Source organism: Colletotrichum destructivum, chromosome 8 (genome assembly GCF_034447905.1).
Source record: "Colletotrichum destructivum chromosome 8, complete sequence".
Taxonomy (NCBI): Eukaryota; Fungi; Ascomycota; class Sordariomycetes; order Glomerellales; family Glomerellaceae; genus Colletotrichum; species Colletotrichum destructivum.
This window is the reverse complement of record NC_085903.1, coordinates 967,133-982,751: the sequence shown is the minus strand read 5'-3', so window position 1 is coordinate 982,751 and position 15,619 is coordinate 967,133. Positions and strand designations below refer to the sequence as shown.

Here is a 15,619-nt window from a genome sequence, read left to right as displayed (position 1 = left end):
TGACTGGGGAGATGCCGCGTTGCGTGACAGGGGAGGCTACCTATGATACCATGAACCGCTTTCACCAAATTCTCGTCAGTGTTTTTTTTTCTTCCTCATTTTCCCGCATCATTCATCCCATCGCGGGTAATCGCAGCGTGTTTTGGAAGGGAGTGATATGAAACCAGAAAACGGGACACGGTTGAGCCACGCGGTGTGCCGTTCAGGGTGGCGTAGTCATTGGATTGTACCATCACAAGAATACATGAGTGTAGGGATGGCGAATTGGATATTTCTAGGTCACACACAAAAATCTTACGCCCAGATGACAGTGCAAGAGTAGCCCTCTCACTTCAAGGATGAGAGAGTGCGTGCGGGGTGGTGGCAGGAAATGGACAAGAAAAGGAAACAATATTACCAGACGCCGTGCTCGCCATGATCCACCGAACGAACCAACGAACCAACACCGGAGTTTTTCACCACCAGCCAGAACGCCCGCGTACACTCCCCCCGTACGATCGATCCTTTACAAAACCCTCGTGATGCTCTCCTTTGTGATGACGCTGTTTTGCTTGTCGTCCCTTCGGACGCGGAAGAAGCTGTCGCAAAAGTCGCTGCAGCGCATGTGACGCAGGAACTCCTCGTCGTGGGTGATGACGATGAGCTGGAAGTTGCTCTGGGCCTGACGGGCCTTAATTATGGCGTGCAGGCTCTCGGCAAGGCTCTTGATGTTGTCCTTGTCGAGATTAGTCGTCGGCTCGTCGAGGGCAATGAGGCCGCAGTTGACGCCAAAGCTCTCGGCGAGGGCGAGGCGGATGATGATGCTGGCGAGCACCTTCTGGCCCGCCGAGCAGCGGCCGCGCATGTCCATCTCCGTGTCCTGCTTGACCATGCAGACGCGGTAGTTGTAGGAGCGCCGGCCCGTCGTCGCGTTCTCGTTGTCGGAGCGGATAAGAATCGTGTCAATGTCCGTGCCCTGATACGTGCTCTGCCACAGCTCGCCGGCGATGCGGTTGACCTCCTCCATTTTCAGGCTGTGGTACCGCATGATGGCCGTGTCCAGTGCCGAGATGTATCGACCCAAGTCCTCAATGGCTGCCTTGGTCGTTTCGACCTTGATGTGCGACTCGCGGTACTTCTTGGCAGCGCTCTTGTACTCTTGCTCCCACTCCAGCAGGAGCCGCTCGAGCTCCTCGTCTTTGGTCTTCATCTGACCCATGATGGAGCCGCGGTCCGCGACGAGCCGGTTGTGGCGGTTCTCCAGCTGCTTCGCTTCGGTGATCAGCGACTTATAGTCCTCGTCGGCGTCGCGGGACTCCAGTTCTTCAATATCCCGGCGGAGGATCTCAAGTTGCTGCAGGTTCTGGCGGTACTTCAGGTTGTTGCTTATGTTCTGCTTCTTGCGGTCGCCGTTGTCGATATCCTGCTTCAACTTGTTGGTGCGCACAGTCAAGTCAGATATCTCCTTGTCTAGAGCAGCGATCGATTTCTCGAGACTGGCGATAGCCCGCTGGTTCGCCGCCAGGTTGGAGGGGCCGCCACGGTCGATGTAGTCTCGAATATCGCTCTCGACCATCTTCAGCTCCGTAACAGAGTCGGCAACCTTGTCCCGCTCCTCGGCAATGGCCTGCTCCTTGGCACGGCCACGCTGCAAGGTGTCGTCTCGAATTGACCTAGCCTCGGCGATTTCTGGCTCGATGGATTCCAGTTCCTGGTCGGCTTGGCTGATCAACTCCCGCTGATGAGCTTGATCCTCCTTCAAGGTCTGGATCTGACTCTGGAAGTCCTTTTTGCGCTCCAGTTGGTTGAGAGCCTTGCTCAGCTTATTCCGAAGCTCGCTTTTCTCGAGTTCGAGCGCGTTGACCTGATCCTTCATCCGCTGGCGATCTGACGTTGTCTTGGAAAGCTTGTTCTTCGTCGATCTGATCTGCTCATTACAGGACGCCTGCAGCTCGTGAATCTCGTCTGCACTTCTGCTGACCGTGCCGGATGACTGCTGAGACATGATTCTGTCAACCTGCGCCTCCGAGTCCTTGATATCCTTGACTGCCTGGGTGATATTGATGACTGTCTTGTTGAGAGACTCGATATCGTTCAGCTTGCCTTCCTCGGCGCTGACGACGGCATCGTGCTCCTCCAACTGCCGTCCCAGAGTTTCACATTCGGCCTCCAGAGAGGCAACCTCTTCCTTCACAGACGGGAGTTCTGTTATCAGTCTCTGGTAGGTCTCGTACTGCTTCTTGACCTTGCGCAGAGCATTAAGCAGGGCAGTGGAATTGGCGAGGTCTTCCTCTGCCTTCTCCTTCTTGTTGGGATCAAGGAACTTGACCAGCTTGTCCGAGAATCGGGACTTGGAGACATTCGACTTGTCATCAAAGCTGCGGTCGCAGAGCCGGCATTTGTTCTTCTCCTGCAGCGTCTTCTGGCAGCCGCGGTAGTAATCTGCTAGGGCGTCCAAGAGACTGATGTCAGTGGTGTATGTCTCCACGTCTTCTTCATGCATCTTGACCTCTTCCTCGTAGTCATCGATAGTGGCACCATCTCGGACAGCCTGCAGAGCAGCGACGACCGCACTGCGGCAGCGCTGTGACTCGTCCATCTTCTTGGCACCGACATCTTTAGCACTCTTCAATTTGAAGTCCACCTTCTGTTGCTTGTCCCTTGCCGAGTCACGCTTCTGGCGAGCGTCGGCGACAACTTTATTCTGACGTTTCAGGGCGTCATGGAACTGGGCCTCGAGGGTGTCTGTCTGCCATTCGGTGCCAACATGCACGTCCAGCTTGGGCTTCCATGTGTTGGTAAGGGTTTCGAGTTTGCGCTTGCGATCTGACAGTTCCTTCTTTCGCAAGTCGAGCTGCGCCCGCTCAGAGGCAAGCCTCGTACACTCCATCAACTCGCGTCCAAGCTTCTCATTCTCGGTTTCGAGCTGCCACAGCTTCTCGTTCTCTCGCTGAAGCTGGTTGTCGAAGTCGGCATGGGCCAAGGACTCGTTCGCCTTTTTCAGCCGGCTCTCGAGATCCTCAAACTGACTGTCAAGAATGGCCTTGGCACCCTCGTCGATGTCCAGACGGTTAATGTCCATCTGCAAGACGTTGGTTCGCTTATCAATGGCACCCATTCGCTGCTTGGCGAAGACGCGGTTCTGAGTCGTCGTTGCCTTGCGGCCCTCGAGATCCGTGATGACACTTGTCGCCTCGTCCAGCTCTCGCGCGTTCTCCTTCTGCGCTCGATCTAGGTCACGCTTCTTCTCAACCAGCAACTTCTGAATGCGTTCGTTGAAGGTCTTGATCTGCGCATCCTTGAGGTCACCATCATAGCCACGGAACCCGTGGAGCTCAGCAGCATCCCGGACCAGCTGCATGCGAGACTGGAGCTGACGTTCATACTTGTCCTTGTCGGACTGATGTTTGCCCTGCTCTGCAAGCTTGGTAGAAAGCTCGCGGCGAGATTGGTTGAGGTCCTTCTGCAGCTCGGCATACTGAGCCTTGTTCTCGTCTGCCTCCTCGCCGTAGCGGGTCATGCGCTCCTCATACTGCGCCAGCGCATTCTCCAGGTATTCGTCGTCCTCCGAAAGTTCCTCCAGTGTCATCTTGATATCGGCAATGGAGCCTTCGCGGTAGGTAAGCTGGTCTCTCTTGAACTTGAGGTCATTGACTATGTTCAAGTAGCTGTTGGCCTGCTCGTGTTTTTCGCGAATCTGCTCCTGCAGCTGTTCCATCTCAAGGGTGAGCGCGTTGCACTTTTCACGGGACTCCTCGATGTCGTTCTGCAACGCCATGGAGCGCTTCTCAGCACGATCACCCTTCTCCTTGTTGATTCGGTCTTGTTCCTCAAAGATCTTGAGCTTGGCTAGCTCCTCGCCCTGTTTTTTCCTGAGGACCTTGAGGTTGTCGATGGCTTTGGTGTATCGCATCGCTTCGAATATCTGGTCAAACTGCTTCTTCAAGGCGGCGGGCTCACTCATGGGCCACAAAGACTCGTCCTGATGGCAGAAGATGACGTAGTCAAGGATGGCTCTCGAAACGCCAAGCTCTCTCGGGATGAATTCGTCCATCTGAGCGACTCTGGATGAGATGACGGTGCGCTCGCCATTGTTATTGTAGACCAGTGATCCTTCAAGGGTCTTGAGAGATCGGGAGTTTTTCTTGACGGTCAACTGCAGGCTGCGCGTGGAAACGCACTTGTGGCCACTGGTCGAAGTGAATGCAAGCTTAACCTGTGCCAAAACCTCCTTCTCGCCGCACAACTGGGAAGTGTCAGCGCAGGTTCATGACAAAGGTGACAAGGGACACTAGACCGAGCTACGAACCTTAGGGTCATGAACGAAAGCGCCGCCCTTACTGTTGGGGGGCTGCTCGCCGGTAGTGGCGTACTTGAGACACTCGATAATGGTAGTCTTTCCGGAGCCATTGTATCCGACGATGAGGGTCAATGGCGTGTAGAATGAGATGGTTTCGCGACTGCCTCCAAAAGAGCGGATGCCCTGGACGGACAGCTTGTCGATTTTGGACATGGCGGGCGGTGCCTCTCGGAGCCAATTGCCATGCGAATCGAGGGGATGGGAATGATATCGTTGTGTGAAATTGCCGGTATCGACGTCGAGAAAGAAACCGAAGCCTGGGGGATCTTGGCGTATACTTGTGCTCAATTGTGTGATACCCGTCGAGCAGTGCTGGCTGCTGCCTTGCACCAGGCTGCAGTCAGTGGGTATCGATTGAAGTGGGCGCTGATAGTCGCCGGTGGACGGACGTGCACAGGATGGGGATGTGACGCGTGGTCTTGGGACGCTGAGACTGGCACGCGCAAAGACAGCAGATGCGAAAAGGCGTGACTTCGCGCACCGGTTTATGAGATAAGATAAGATAAGATAAGCTAACAAGAGGAAGAAGAAGAAGGTGTTCGGTCTCCAGGGCACCAAGTCCCCTCTGTTTTCACAGTGATGGCGCTTACCGACCAGGATGACTAGGCCGCCTGCAGCACACATGAAGCGAATTCCCGAAGGTTTGAAGTTGTATTTTAACGGGCAGGTGGTAAGATGATGAGACGCTGACCACGCCAGCCGCTGGAAAGGCAAAATCCGTTTCGTATACCGAGTACACTACTAGTTTGCTAAGGAGATGTAGACTACACAGAAGTCCAAGGTTACGGTCACAATTGACATAACTCAGTCAATGACATCATGATGCAACTTAAAGCAATTTGCATTGCGCTCTTATCGAGTTCAGACCATGTCAAAGATCAGACGGTCTTTGCAAAAGGCGATGCGAGCACGGAAAGACGATTACGGGAGAGCAGCATTTCTGAGGCAAGCACCCAAAAGGGCCCAGACCGATGGATGAGGTAACCGCATTGGGCTAAGCGAGGAGCCAACCGAGTCACGATTATGGCGCCCCGCCTTTATGTAATCTTTACATTTGGTTCTTATTCTGAATCGCCTAAGAGCTGCCACTGAGCTGCGAGGCGCAACGGGGTCATGCTCCTAGCCCAGGCAGCCCCTCCGATTACCAGTCACTTGTCAAGGGGAAAGAGGGGCCCCTTCTGGTGCCGCGAAAAAGGTTCTGCAATAGCGCTGATTCTGGAAGAAACCCTCGAGTCGGAGCCCAGGTGCTGTCTTCTCCACCGGGACCCGTTGTGGCTGCCGACCGCGCCTCGGCCGGGGCATTTGCTCCGGAAAGTGGCATCCCAGGCGGCACCTCCCAGGGGATCATCGCTGTGCTGAGCCCCTGTAGCACCAGCTCTGAAGCCGCCACCCTGAAGGACCCCAAGGTACGAAGTTCCGGCGTCGGTGTCGGTGCCGGTTGATTGATCTGGTATAACAGCTCTCTGCTTCTACTACCTACCTGGGTAGCCCGGGCGAAATGAGACAGCTAGCTATTCCCTCATCTGGAAAATATCATACACTGGGACAGGCGGGAAGAAAGCAGTCGCTGGGTTTATAGGGAATCTGAATTGCCGGGCTTCCGAGCAGGAGGCGCACGCCGGGGGGAGCACGGGGCACGGAGCATGGAGGGGGCCATGAGGGAGGGGGAGAGGGGACTTGGGAGCGGATAGGAATGGGAGGCAAATACCTTCCTTCAGCGTGTAAGCCAAGGTACCACTCACTGCCCACTTGACATCAGGTGTGTCCTGGTCACCAAATATCCATGTCTCTCGACTCAAAATTGCCATGTGCTCCATTTCCATTTTGTAGTTTCCCATCTTTTCTCAGGTCCCTGCTTTTTCCATCACATTCGTGCCTATTTGGCCCATTTCATCCCGCCGCACTGCAATTGTCCCTCAGCTGAATTTTCCCCCATGGTGGTGACGACTCGAGCTTGACAGTTCTTGCAACCCACCCCAGGCACCTCCCTCCCCTCCCACGTCCTTACTTGGACACCTACCTATCTTATCCCTTTTCCTTTTGCTCCTCTCCCTTCCCCGTCTGTTCCCCGAATCCGTCCCTCTCATCCCAATTTCCACCCTTCTTCCCAGGCTTCTCCTTCGGACCCGCTGCGGCCTGTCTTCCTCTCTCCTAAGGTGGTGCTTAGACTTTCACCGATGATCCACGCTCCAACCCGACAGGACGCGATATTCTCTCAGTACCAGCCCGAGAGATAGGACAGAAAAGCGAGACAGACGCCTCACCTCGTCGCCACGCTCGAACCAACACCGGCTCTCTCCCTCCATCGACTATTAGCGTTGCGTACTGCTGGGTACTGCCAGCGCTACACGTACTGCTCACACAACGCACTGCAAAGCCAACACGTCCGAATCACACGGGTTTAGTCACGCCTGTACTAGCAGCAATCCAGCCTGGCTGGCCTCTTGACTTTTCTTAATTGCTGCAAGACCCCGTCGACTGGAAATCTCTCACCCAAACCACCCCCGACCTGACCTGCTCTACCTTCCTGCCGTCTCTTGGCCGCATGCTGGCCGTTTTCTTCTCTTCTTGCATCGCTTATTCAGTTGCGTCAACGACACAATCCGGCGTCGGCTCCGACATCAGTCTTGTGTTTCTTTTTTCTTTTGCTTCTCTTGAGGAATATAGACGGTCTATCCAAAGCGACATGGAGGACTAAGCAGTGCACTCGTCGATGCACAAACGCCCCATACCCGCATTTTACCTCGACCTCACTTCATTTGACTCTAGGCCTTGTCGGACCCAGCTCCAGCCTCCCCGTGTCTACTCATATTCTCTGGGCCTTCGTCGACACACGCCTCGGCCCGCATTCGCAGTCCGCCGTCGCAAGCTCAGGCCTAGGCCTAGGATCAGGCCCCCGTCGTTGTCTGGCTTTCGGCGCAATCCCGTCTTCACCGCAGACGCATCGATCTCATCACACTTTCCAGTTGCACGTAGCAATTCCCTACCAAGCGCAGACCTGCAGTACCATATTCCCCTAAACTTCGATATCGAGTCACGGTGCAAACCGCCAATGCCTTTGCTAGAAGCCGTCAAGGCCAGTATCGGATCAATACCACAACCATGTCCCACGGACCACCTCAGCCGCCCCCGGCCAGTCTGTTCGGCTTCGGGCCCCAAGACGCCTTTTCTGCCTTTGATGCTGTTCGTCCCGCCCGCTTCCCTTGCTTGACCCTGATCTGATACCTCACACTTCCTGCGACCGCCTCGCTTACCACTTCTCCCCTCCGACCCGCCAAATCCCCCCCCCCCCGGCGCATCCTTCTAGACCCTTAACAATCCACCACAGAACGCTCTGTACGCCGCGCTGACGCAATGCAGATGGCTGAAGCCGACCCCAACATGATGTCCTCTCTCCTGGACCCGACAGTCTATGGGAGCTTTGACGCCATGTCCATGAGCGTCGACAACCCCAACGACGACAATGCCATGTCCACCTTCAATTTTGCCGGCAACACCCCCATGCCCGACGCCATGGGAGATGATACGCCTTCCATGAGCAACAATTATTCAAACAATGGCGACGATGCTTCCAGTATCGTTGGCGGCGGGCCTCCACCCGCCGGCGGCATGAGTTCGCAGGCCATGCAGCAGGCCGGCAGTACCCTCACCGAATTCACAAAGAGACGGAACTGGCCCGCGAAAGTGGTCGAGGAGCTCAAGGACTTTCTCCAAATTCTCGACGCCAATGGTCGCATACGATACGTCTCGCCGAGCATACTGAACCTAACAGGCTACACTGCCGAGGAGATCGCCGACACCTTCCTCAAGGACCTAGTTCACCCAGACGACGTCGGCGTCTTCGTCGCTGAGTTGAACGAGTCCATAGCATCGGGAAATCCATTGCGCCTGTTCTTCCGGTTCAAGAAGAAGGACGGTAAATACGCCATTTTCGAGTCGGTAGGCCATGCCCACATTGCGGCCGCCAAATTTGCGCCGAACCCCCACAACCAATCACCCTTCTGCCAGGCCGTGTTTATGATGTCGCGCCCATACCCAACAAAGAACGCCGGTCTGCTGGACTCGTTTTTGGAACACAAGATTGAGAACGAACGCCTGAGGAGACGCATTGCCGAGCTGCGCAGGGAAGAGGACATGGAGAATGAAGAGTCACAGCGGCAGTGGATGCAGAGCCAGGAGGGCAGGTCGGACATGACGCCGTCCGAGACTACGATGACGTCTGCTCCGAGCCACGTCTCTCGCAGCACGGAAACGGGCGACAGGTCGTCTGCCCTCAACGTCGCGCTCACGCGCGAGGCTCTGGAGGGTGTCGCAGGCAGTCGCCCAGATTCGTTGAAGGACAAGATGGCTAGATACGAAGGGACAGCTTCGCATACGGACACCATCGAGATGTTGACCGGGCTGAGATACATTGAGGGCGAAAGAAGTCGCGGCATCACGACAGGCAACGCAAGCCCAACACTGATCAAGGGCGACGCCGGAATCGCCATCCCACTCGATCGCGACCCTCGGACAGGCGACAAGAAGAAGAAGCTCAAGACTTCGGAGGAATACGTCTGCACGGACTGCGGTAAGCCCCAACTCCAACTCCCGCTTTCTGCTACTAGCTGCGCATATCCTAAACACAATAATCAGGTACACTGGATTCTCCCGAATGGCGCAAAGGCCCAAGTGGACCCAAGACACTATGCAACGCCTGCGGTCTTCGGTGGGCCAAGAAAGAGAAGAAAAACCGGCATAGCAATAGCACCAGTCATCAGCCAGGTTCGTTGCAAGTCGAGCATGGTGGGGGCTAGCCCTCCCAGAATCACAACGGCCGACAGGTGTCCCAGAGGGTTGGGTGCGGGCGGCTATCGTTTGTCATCCGGAGTTAGCGTCTGGAAGACGACACGGCGCAAGACTATTGTTGTTATTTTTTTGACGAACATATGGCTGCCTGCTATGTTTTTGGTCTTATTTATTCACAGCAACCGAGATACCTTGAACACGACTGGGTCATGGAACGCACGGAGCGGGGTCTTTGGATAAGAAGTCTCCACGGGAGGGAAATTCAAGCCATGTTGCCTCCAATATTCACAACGCCCTTCACGTAGAAGGACTGACAGTTGATATGGACTGCGAGATGAGTGATGTTCAAGTGCGCGCGTGCAATTCGCCTGAATGGCACGCCCCGGTCTCGACTGTGCCTGTGCCCACAGGTCCTGGGATGGGGGCAACAGGCAGAGGCCACCGCTACCCAGCTAGCTACGGTGCTGTTTGCAACCTCAACCCGCCTCACTTGCGCACCCATGCACACTGACGAGTCGATGTTGACAGACACGAAGCTCGGAGGTTTCTTGAAACAGGCCGTTTGCCGTGGGGTCCTGGACACAGCTGAGCAGGCTCCGGTCCTGCATTCGGACAAGTCGGGCCATCCCAGTTAGGGGTTCATTGGAGCGTCGGTCAACTAATAGAATACCTGGGCATAGGTCAGACTGCGTGGTACGCGGGATAGCCAATGTCACCTATGGGTCAGCACAGCAGACATCTAGGGGTCCAACTCACAACGAACGCGGATGTCCCTACCTAGGTAAGTCCAGATACCTAGGGACACTGCATGTGCAGTTCGTGGCAGCTGGAGATGGGTTCGCGCCCCCCTCTGAAACCCTAGACAGCTGACTTGGCTGCATTGCTCAGTTTGTCGGTTGGGGCTGTGAACCTGGTGGCCTTCCAGGCCATTGGACGCTGGTTCGGTGTTGTTTTTGACGTGCATGGCCAGCTCAGCCAGCTCAGGGCCCGCCCCCTTAAGACATTGGATCGCCTGCTGGTGATGCGGGGACATGGCTTTGCCTTTCCATAAGAACAGAAGCTTTCTAGCTGGCTGGCCCCCTTTCTGACCCTTCCTTCTCTCTCTTTCTCTCTCTCCCTCTCTGTATTTTCTCATTTGTGCTTACGTATCAACTTAACCGTCTCCATCTCCTTAGTAAAACTTCGGGCCTTTGCAATGGATAGTCTCATCAACGTCGCCCAGCAAAAAGCGCAGGAGTACCTCAACAAGGACAACGACGACGACGACAAAACCAAGCAGCAGCAGGGCTATGGTATGTTCTGAACAAGCTTTCCTTTCCTCCCAAACTACCCCGCCATCCCCTCCCACTACCCCGCGCGCCCCTGATTCAGTGACTTATCGAAGCTCCGACTGACGTGTCTTTGGTCATAAAACGCGTAGGCCAGCATCTTCCCAGTGGCGAAAGTAAGTTTTTGGATACCCCGAATCAAACGAACCTTTTCTTTCCTCCTTTCCCCGTCGTCCTTTGAAGGGAGGATGTTTGTGTGCCTGATTTTGAACTCAAAGAAGGAGGGGAAGGAGGCACAACGAACGGTACGCGCTGACTTTCGGGCGGCGGTCCGCAATTAGAATCCTATGGTAGCAACTATCCGGCGGGCGGTGGAGCATTCGCCGACGACGACGATGACGATGATTACCGACATGCCGCCAACGAGGCTTCGCGTCACGCGGGATCGCACGGCGACACGGACCTATTCTCGAGCGTGCTGGGGACGTTGACGAAGAAGAAGACGCAGCTGAGGAACGAGGATATTGATGAGGACGGTATGTTGTCTTCATTGCTGTCGCTGTCGGTTTTCGCCTACATACACTTGTCGCCATCATGTATTCTAAATCCTCTCATTCACAAGCCTTGTTGGAGTCTTTTTGATAGAAAGAAGGCAGAGAGAGAGAGAGTGTGTGTGTGTGTGTATGGGTCGACAGATTCTAACATCCTCGGCACCTGCTACAGATGCAGTCAAGAAGCACAAGAAGTTTTTCGGTGATGACGATGACGACGACGACGAAAAGGCCGACGACAAAGGACTAGGCGCTGCTGCCGCGATGCAGGCACTGAAGATGTTCTCTAGCGGCCAGACGGGCGGCCAGAAGCAGAGCCAAGGCGGCTTCGCGGGCCTCGCCATGGCCGAGGCCAGTCGGGTGAGTCGGGTAACCCCCTTTTTTTCTCCCTTTTCCTCTTTATTTGGTTTTTCTATATTTTATCTACTACATGCACACACCATTGGAGACGGTCCGATTAATAAAAAAGGAAAAAGAGGCAAAATGCCAGACTCACTACCTATGCCACAGCTGACACGGCTCTCTCTTCCAGCTCTTCGACCAGCGCCAGTCGCAGGGCAAGGTTGCCGACGGCACGAGCAAGGAATCGGCCATCCAGCAGGCGGGCGAAATGGCGCTCAAGATGTACTTCAAGAGCCAAGGCCAGCAGCAGGCGGGCGGCTTCATGGGCCTGGCGTCTAAATTCATGTAGGGGACCGGGATCACGACTGGACTGAACCGAAGATGCACTGCTCTCGACTTGTTCATGGTGAGGTTTGGATTCTGAGTCCAAGATATTTGTGATGTTGTTTCCGAACTGTCCAAAAAGGAAAAGAAAGAAGAAGAAAAAAAGACAGCATGACGATTACGATCACTCCGCTTTTTCCAAGTTACTCTCTGCGCTAACATTGTTTTTGTTTTTATTTTTTTACCTTGTTATTCTTGATCCTCTCTCCCCTGGCCTGCAATGATGAGCAGGCTCTTTCCCGTGTCGTTGACGCTAAATGTTCTTCTTGGCCTCAAGCCCCCCATTCTTGGTGACCTCGATCACGTCCACCCATCCTTCGGGGCGTTGCCGGCCGTCCTTGAGCAGATACGTCTCGGCGTCCCTGGCCCAGTCGAGAAGCTGTTCCTCGCAACCCCACTCGGCCATGGCCATAAGTCCGACGGGAATCTTGCCCTCGCCCTGAACAGGGTCGATGTAGCCCACCGGCGCCGTGACGGCGGGGCAGCCGCTGACGTTGGCGATGTAGACGTAGCTCATGTTGGCGATGGTCTTGTTGGCGTCCGAGACGCCGTACGCGTCGTCGCCCGGGTGCCGCGGCCAGCCGGGCATCGGCGTCGTCGGAGTGACAACGAGCATGCCCGGGTTCTCCTCGAACAAGAAGGCCATGTGCTTCATGAGTAGGTCGCGCAGCTGGGCGTATTTCATATAGTCGCCGGCCGGCGTCTGTGTGCCGACGGACATGGTGATCTTGTTGGCGTGGTTGATGAGGGACTGCCACTGCTCCGGGTCCGGGTGGCGGTGCCGGGCGAGGTCCTGCATCTCAGTGACGCAGGCGGCCGAGTGCATGAGCTGGATCTCGCGGAGGTAAGGGATGCGGATGGGGACCGTGGTGTAGCCCTGGGACACGAAGTGGTCGACGGCGCGACGGCAGACGGAGGCGACGGAGGGGTTGGCGCGGGACCACCAGGCCTCGTCAATGGCGATGATCTTCTTCTGGGAGGAGGACGACGAGAACGAAGACAGGGAGGGGGGCACGGACGGGGTGTAGAGGCCCTGGACGGGGTCGTCCGGGTTCGGGCGCGACATGACGCGGTAGGCGATGGTGAGATCGGCGACGGTGGCGGCGAGGGGGCCGACGACGCAGACGGATGAGTTCATGGTGCAGGCGCGGTGGTGCGAGGGCTTCAGACCGTAGACGGAGTTGAAGGACGAGGGGATACGGATAGAGCCACCGGCGTCGGTGCCGATGGCGATGGGGACAATGCCGGCGCCGAGGGCGGAGCCGGCGCCGGAGGAGGAGCCGCCCGGGTAGTACGACTTGTTGTGCCAGTTCGTGGGGGTTCCCCATCGGGGCTGTGGGAGGAAAAATATTAGTCCAGCTCAGTGGATTAGGGGTGTTGCTTTTCTTGTTTTCTCCCGATATTTTCTTCCTTCTTTATGTGTATCCTACGGGTTTCTTTTGGCCGAGACGGAGGCGTCTACTTACGTTGCAGCCATTGGTATCTGGAAATGTCAACTGTCAGCCAGCTTGTCGTGTGTACACCAAGAGGCAAGGGGCTAGGGACGGCAACATACCACCGCCCAACTCGTGCATGGCATTCTTGCCCAGCACGATGGCGCCGGCGGCCTCGAGCTGGCGGATCGGCCACAGCGTCTCCTCGGCGGGCTTAAACCATGGCAGGTCGGGGCGGTACTGCATGCCGTTGTGGCTGACGTAGCCCTGTACGTCAATGTCGTCCTTGACGCCGATGGGCACGCCGTCGAGGGGGCCCAGGGGCTCGCCGCGGCGCCAGCGGTCGGTGGAGGCGCGGGCGGCGTCGAGGGCAAGGTCCTCGCGGCCGTGGGAGGCGACCCAGGCGTTGGCGTAGGGCCCCGTCTCGGGAGGGGGGTGGCCCTCGGCGCGGCGGACGAGGGGCAGGAGGGACTGGACGACGTCGAGCGGGGTGGCGGCGCCGGAAGTGTAAAGCGCGTGGTAGTCGGCGCTGGAGAGGTAACGGCCGGGCTGGTCCTGAGGTGCCGGGGTGGTGAGATCCGGGCTTAGCGGGAGGGGGTCCGGGTGGGTTCCGGATTCGGAGAGGACGAGGACATCGGGCTGATCTGGGTGTCAGTGTGTGTGTGTGTGTGTGTGTGTGTGTGTGTGCGTATGTGTTTGTGTTTGGGGGAGGGGGCTGGGGGCGGGACGGAGCAGCGAGAGGGCGAGACCTGGAAGCGGTATCTGTAGTCAACGAGGCCGGGGAGGTCCCTGATGGATCCGAACTTTGCGTTGCGCCAGAAGAAGCGCTGGACGGCGCCCGAGTTCGCGAGCCTGTCCTCGGCAGTCAGGAGAAGGTTGAAGACACGAATGAGGTTGAGTAGGCGAGACAGCGGACGGGAGGGGTGCTTACAAGGTCGAGCCCGCGATGAGAGGCCAGCCGCGGAGGACGGGGTTCTGGTCCTCCTTGTCCGTCTCGGAGTGGAGCTGGGGCGGCGCCTCGCGGGCGCCGGGGTAATTGGCGTATTTGCGATTCGGGGCCATGATAGCGTTTGCAAGTGAGTGGGGGTGGGTAGGTGGGTGGGTAGGTGTTGTCCGTGAAGCCAGACGGTCTTGACTTGACACACGGAGATGCGGTTCGGTATCACGGGAAGCGGTGGAGGATACGACGACGAGCTTGGCGATTTTTGTAGCGTCGATCTGGATCAACCAAGATGGAATGAGGAAAGAGAAAGAGGAATATCAAGCCAAAACACTCGGATGGGGCGTGAGCTAGCTAGTAGACGACGACTGTCATATGCCTTGCCGGGGCTCGTCGGGAGAGAGAGACTGTTGGGGAGAATGGACCCTTTGGAGGGCTTGGAGCTCGGCTCGAAAGAGGGGGGCGTTGAGTAAAAAAGGGCTTTAGAGTTTTAGGGGCTCTCGAGGGAAAGGAGATGGATGGGAGCTGTGTTCTTCGTTCCCCGTTGGTGTCGAGCTTTCTCACCTGGCTTGCTTCAAGTACCTAATGGACACGGAACACACGGACGGCGAAGGGGTCGTGGGTTGGAGCAGGTTGAAACCAAACGGAGAGCCTGCGAATCCAGAGACAGTGGAGGAGGGAGTGCGGGTCTCTGCACTGCACTACTTTACACTACTTGTACTCTCTTCACTACCTACTCCACACTAACCACGGTGGTGGGAAACGTATGAGCAGCTGCGATACCACGGGGGGTTGCTTTGACACACATCAACCAAACACACACACATTGACATAGCCGCATACCTAGGTGTACCGTTTCCGTACAGAAATACTCACTCTCGAGGCAATGGGGTAAGAAGAAGCCGACGGAGAGTTCGGGTCAGGATTGCCGGGAAGAGATCGCGCGCGAGTGCTTGAGCAGCCGAAGGCCCCACAGTTTGGCAGGTGAGAGACGTGGATACCTCGTTGTCGAAGCTTGACCGATGCAAGGGACGACGAGGAGAGTGGATGTCATAGCTTCTGGTGCCTCGGCATCTCTGGCGGCGCGACGGGAGGAGTTTGGTGAAGACAGTGAGGCCCATCCGTCCGCAGACCCTGCAAGACAAGACTGCATACCTTCCGGCATTGGTGCCGGACCGGATACGCTCGACGACCATTCCGGTTCCGAGTGGTTCGTTCCACTGGCCTTGCCTGTGTCTCGTCTCATTCGCCCGCCAGGGAGCCAAGATCCAAGAAGAGCGCTCTTACTCGCTCTCCCTTTATTTTTTTTTTTATTTTTTTATCTCTTCCCGTGTACTGACGGCACAGCTCAACTCTCTGATCTTTTGTTCTCCGCCCTTTTTCCTTTTTCCCTCAGTCTCCCCCGCCTATGCCTTTCCGCCTCCTGGTCAATCCATCTCTGGTCGCTCCCCACTCCGAGTGCTTTCGGCTCATTCAAGACGCAGGAACGGATAGCTGCTGCAGGCGGGATCTGTGTCAATGAGCGGTCTGGTTTATTATCGGGGCGGCGGGGCGGCTGGGAGGGACCATTGTCT

At 56.4% G+C, this 15,619-nt stretch overlaps 5 protein-coding genes across 5 annotated transcripts; 3 read left to right on the top strand and 2 right to left on the bottom strand.

The window, feature by feature from the left end:
* Window positions 1-145: 145 nt before the first annotated feature.
* CDEST_12150 (Putative DNA repair protein Rad50) lies at window positions 146-5,018 on the bottom strand. Its single transcript, XM_062928306.1, has 2 exons — window positions 4,289-5,018; window positions 146-4,225 (listed from the first exon to the last, which is right to left on the bottom strand). The coding sequence occupies exons 1-2, from the start codon at window positions 4,961-4,963 to the stop codon at window positions 506-508; spliced, it is 4,395 nt and encodes a 1,464-aa protein (XP_062784357.1). The 5' UTR covers window positions 4,964-5,018; the 3' UTR covers window positions 146-505.
* A 1,157-nt stretch (window positions 5,019-6,175) lies between these two features.
* On the top strand, window positions 6,176-9,417 carry CDEST_12149 (Putative PAS domain, Zinc finger, GATA-type, Zinc finger, NHR/GATA-type, PAS domain superfamily). Its single transcript, XM_062928305.1, has 3 exons — window positions 6,176-7,522; window positions 7,700-8,909; window positions 8,975-9,417. Exons 1-3 carry the CDS (start codon window positions 7,442-7,444, stop codon window positions 9,133-9,135), a joined length of 1,452 nt encoding a protein of 483 aa, XP_062784356.1. The 5' UTR covers window positions 6,176-7,441; the 3' UTR covers window positions 9,136-9,417.
* A 518-nt stretch (window positions 9,418-9,935) lies between these two features.
* CDEST_12148 (uncharacterized protein) lies at window positions 9,936-10,178 on the top strand (the record flags this gene model as incomplete). The annotated part of the gene is made up of 2 exons (XM_062928304.1): window positions 9,936-9,963; window positions 9,994-10,178. The coding sequence occupies 2 exons, from the start codon at window positions 9,936-9,938 to the stop codon at window positions 10,176-10,178; spliced, it is 213 nt and encodes a 70-aa protein (XP_062784355.1).
* Window positions 10,179-10,205: 27 nt separating this feature from the next.
* CDEST_12147 (uncharacterized protein) lies at window positions 10,206-11,859 on the top strand. Its single transcript, XM_062928303.1, has 5 exons — window positions 10,206-10,419; window positions 10,548-10,571; window positions 10,737-10,931; window positions 11,119-11,306; window positions 11,479-11,859. The coding sequence occupies exons 1-5, from the start codon at window positions 10,323-10,325 to the stop codon at window positions 11,635-11,637; spliced, it is 663 nt and encodes a 220-aa protein (XP_062784354.1). The 5' UTR covers window positions 10,206-10,322; the 3' UTR covers window positions 11,638-11,859.
* Window position 11,860: 1 nt separating this feature from the next.
* On the bottom strand, window positions 11,861-14,702 carry CDEST_12146 (Putative amidase). The gene is made up of 5 exons (XM_062928302.1): window positions 14,037-14,702; window positions 13,855-13,957; window positions 13,228-13,744; window positions 13,139-13,155; window positions 11,861-13,005 (listed from the first exon to the last, which is right to left on the bottom strand). The coding sequence occupies exons 1-5, from the start codon at window positions 14,165-14,167 to the stop codon at window positions 11,926-11,928; spliced, it is 1,848 nt and encodes a 615-aa protein (XP_062784353.1). The 5' UTR covers window positions 14,168-14,702; the 3' UTR covers window positions 11,861-11,925.
* Between the last annotated feature and the right edge of the window lie 917 nt (window positions 14,703-15,619).

Excerpts from the sequence above, each read along its gene's own strand:
- CDEST_12150 (XM_062928306.1), bottom strand. The coding sequence starts at position 4,963 with ATGTGTGCTGCAGGCGGCCTAGTCATCCTGGTCGGTAAGCGCCATCAC. Across the intron at positions 4,226-4,288 it reads CTTTCGTTCATGACCCTAAG|TTGTGCGGCGAGAAGGAGGT; the intron begins GTTCGTAGCTCG and ends GACACTTCCCAG.
- CDEST_12149 (XM_062928305.1), top strand. The coding sequence starts at position 7,442 with ATGTCCCACGGACCACCTCAGCCGCCCCCGGCCAGTCTGTTCGGCTTC. Across the intron at positions 7,523-7,699 it reads CCTTTTCTGCCTTTGATGCT|ATGGCTGAAGCCGACCCCAA; the intron begins GTTCGTCCCGCC and ends GACGCAATGCAG. Across the intron at positions 8,910-8,974 it reads ATACGTCTGCACGGACTGCG|GTACACTGGATTCTCCCGAA; the intron begins GTAAGCCCCAAC and ends CACAATAATCAG.
- CDEST_12147 (XM_062928303.1), top strand. The coding sequence starts at position 10,323 with ATGGATAGTCTCATCAACGTCGCCCAGCAAAAAGCGCAGGAGTACCTC. Across the intron at positions 10,572-10,736 it reads GCATCTTCCCAGTGGCGAAA|AATCCTATGGTAGCAACTAT; the intron begins GTAAGTTTTTGG and ends GTCCGCAATTAG. Across the intron at positions 10,932-11,118 it reads CGAGGATATTGATGAGGACG|ATGCAGTCAAGAAGCACAAG; the intron begins GTATGTTGTCTT and ends CACCTGCTACAG.
- CDEST_12146 (XM_062928302.1), bottom strand. The coding sequence starts at position 14,167 with ATGGCCCCGAATCGCAAATACGCCAATTACCCCGGCGCCCGCGAGGCG. Across the intron at positions 13,958-14,036 it reads CTCATCGCGGGCTCGACCTT|GCTCGCGAACTCGGGCGCCG; the intron begins GTAAGCACCCCT and ends TGCCGAGGACAG. Across the intron at positions 13,745-13,854 it reads ACTACAGATACCGCTTCCAG|CCCGATGTCCTCGTCCTCTC; the intron begins GTCTCGCCCTCT and ends CACCCAGATCAG.